The 2315-nt window shown below is 36.0% G+C and overlaps 1 protein-coding gene across 1 annotated transcript; it reads left to right on the forward strand.

The window, feature by feature from the left end:
- Positions 1 to 258: 258 nt before the first annotated feature.
- Positions 259 to 2077, forward strand: EAH_00066510 (hypothetical protein; the record flags this gene model as incomplete). The annotated part of the gene is made up of 5 exons (XM_013392683.1): positions 259 to 267; positions 354 to 402; positions 1054 to 1175; positions 1895 to 1899; positions 2059 to 2077. 5 exons carry the CDS (start codon positions 259 to 261, stop codon positions 2075 to 2077), a joined length of 204 nt encoding a protein of 67 aa, XP_013248137.1.
- Positions 2078 to 2315: the final 238 nt, after the last annotated feature.

Consider the following 2315-nt stretch of genomic DNA (forward strand, 5'->3'; position numbering starts at 1 on the left):
TATATATATATATATATATCTGCATATATATATATATATATGCAGATATATATATATATATATATCTGCAGATATATATATATATATATATATGCAGATATATGTACATATATATGTACATTCCAGCTATACTAATAAATATATATGTATGTTTGTATATATATTCGGTAAATATATTCATATATATATATATATATGTATTTGATTAAAAGTTAATGTCTTTTTATTTATTATATTATATAAGTGAGTGCTAAGAGAATGCTTGCAGTAAGGAGACAGAATAAAAGAAAGAGACAGAAAAAATATATTATTTGTTTCTTTTTGTTGTTTGTTTGGGTGTACGTACACCGCAGATAATTGTAGACGGAGAAAGTGCAGATTCAGAGCCCCCAGACGCCTCAGGTGAGAGGAGAGTTATTATTTATTTATTTATTTGTTTATTTATTTATTTGTTTATTTATTTATTTATTTATTTATTTATTTGTTTATTTATTTATTTGTTTAGATGCGGAGTACACGTGTCTCCTTTGTTGTCTCTTTTTGTCTCCTTCGCAATATATAAATATATATATATATATATATATGTATAGATTATATATCATATATAGTATATAATCATAATATATAATATACAGTATATAATATATAGTATTAATATATAAAATATAATATATAATAGATAATAGATAGTATACAATGATATATGATATATCATAGAAAATATATAATATATATAGTAATAAAGAATATACAGTATATATAAAAATTAATATATATATTATATATTCGCCGCCCCTTGCTATTTTGTCTTCTCTGTACTGCGCATGCATGCGTTGCTGGAGTGCTCCGCTACCTGCGTTATTTAGGGTTTAGGGTTTAGGGTTTAGGGTTTTGGCTTATTGCCTAAGGTTTATTGTCTAGGGTTTAGAAAGTAAATGGTTTGGGATTTGCCCTTAGCGCTAAGGGTTTAGAGTTTACGGTTTACCGTTAAAGGGTTTAGGGTCTAGGGTTTAGGGTTTAGGGTTTAGGGTTTAGGGTTTGTGGTGTCTTCAGAAGTGGAGTATCTGCAGCCGAATGAAACGGAAGGAGAATCTGTTTTAGAGCGCTGGGGCTATCTTTCTGCTAAATGTACTAAAGCAAACAACTTAGGCGCCAAGGGAAACCCTAACATTCTCGTAAACCCTAAACCCTAAACCCTAAACCCTAGCAGCTAGGCACGACGCCCTCTGGGGACGCGCCCACATTCCCCTCTTACAGCCGTCTCGCTGTACACTGCCGATGCAGCTGTCGCTGCTGCTTCTCCTATAAACCCTAAACCCTAAACCCTATGTTTGTTTCAGGTTGGAGTTGTAGACAACGGTGTTGCTCTTCACAATGACCTCCAAGGAAGAGTGCTGCATGCAGGACAGACAGATAAAGAAAGTAAATCTGCTGCTGCTGCTGCTGCTGCTGCTCCTGCTGGGCAGTGCTGCTGTTGCTGCTTCTTGCTGCTGCTACTGCTGCTGCTGGTGCTAGCGCTGATGTTATTGCTGCTGCTGCTACTGTTGCTGCTTCTGCTTTTGCTGCTTCTGCTGCTGCTGCTTCTTCTGCTACTGCTGCTGCTTGTACTGCTGCTGCTGCGATTGTGTTGCTGTCTTCTCAGTAAGCGAACGCGCCGGTGCAGACGGCACTCACGTTGCAGGTATGAGGCCTTAAACCCTAAACCCTAAACCCTAAACCCTCACATGCAGTCAAGATGACCCCCTGCTTGGTTTAGGGGGAAACGCATCTGTTCACTAGGGTTTAGGGTTTAGGGTTTGCTCTTGAGTGGATGCCAGGCATTGTTATTCCTTATCTAAGTGGAGGCAATTGATTTAGGGTTTAGGGTTTAGGGTTTAGGGTTTGTGGTTTGCAGGGATAGTAAATTCATCTCCAAGTGGTTATTTAGAATTATTTAGGGTTTCTGAGGTTATTTAGGCTATATATAGGGTGTAGGAATTAGGGTTATTATGAATTATTTAGGGTTTAGGGTTTAGGGTTTAGGGTTTAGGGTTTAGGGTTTGTGGTTTGCAGGGATAGTAAATTCATCTCCAAGTGAAGGCAACAGATTTGGCTGCGCCCCAAAATGTCGCGTTTTATCGACAGCGTTTGCAGATGCTTCAGGCGTTGTAAGGAATTTGGGGTGTATATGCAGCTCATTTCTATTATTTGTTATGATATTTATAATGTTATTATTCAGTATTCTATTTTATTATTATAATAATATCGCTATTATTGTTAGAGATTTTATTTTACTGCTTTTATTTAGTTAAGATAGCATTTATATATATATATAT

This window comes from Eimeria acervulina, genomic scaffold (assembly GCF_000499425.1).
Source record: "Eimeria acervulina Houghton genomic scaffold, Eah_scaff2446, whole genome shotgun sequence".
In the NCBI taxonomy this organism is placed as follows: Eukaryota; Apicomplexa; class Conoidasida; order Eucoccidiorida; family Eimeriidae; genus Eimeria; species Eimeria acervulina.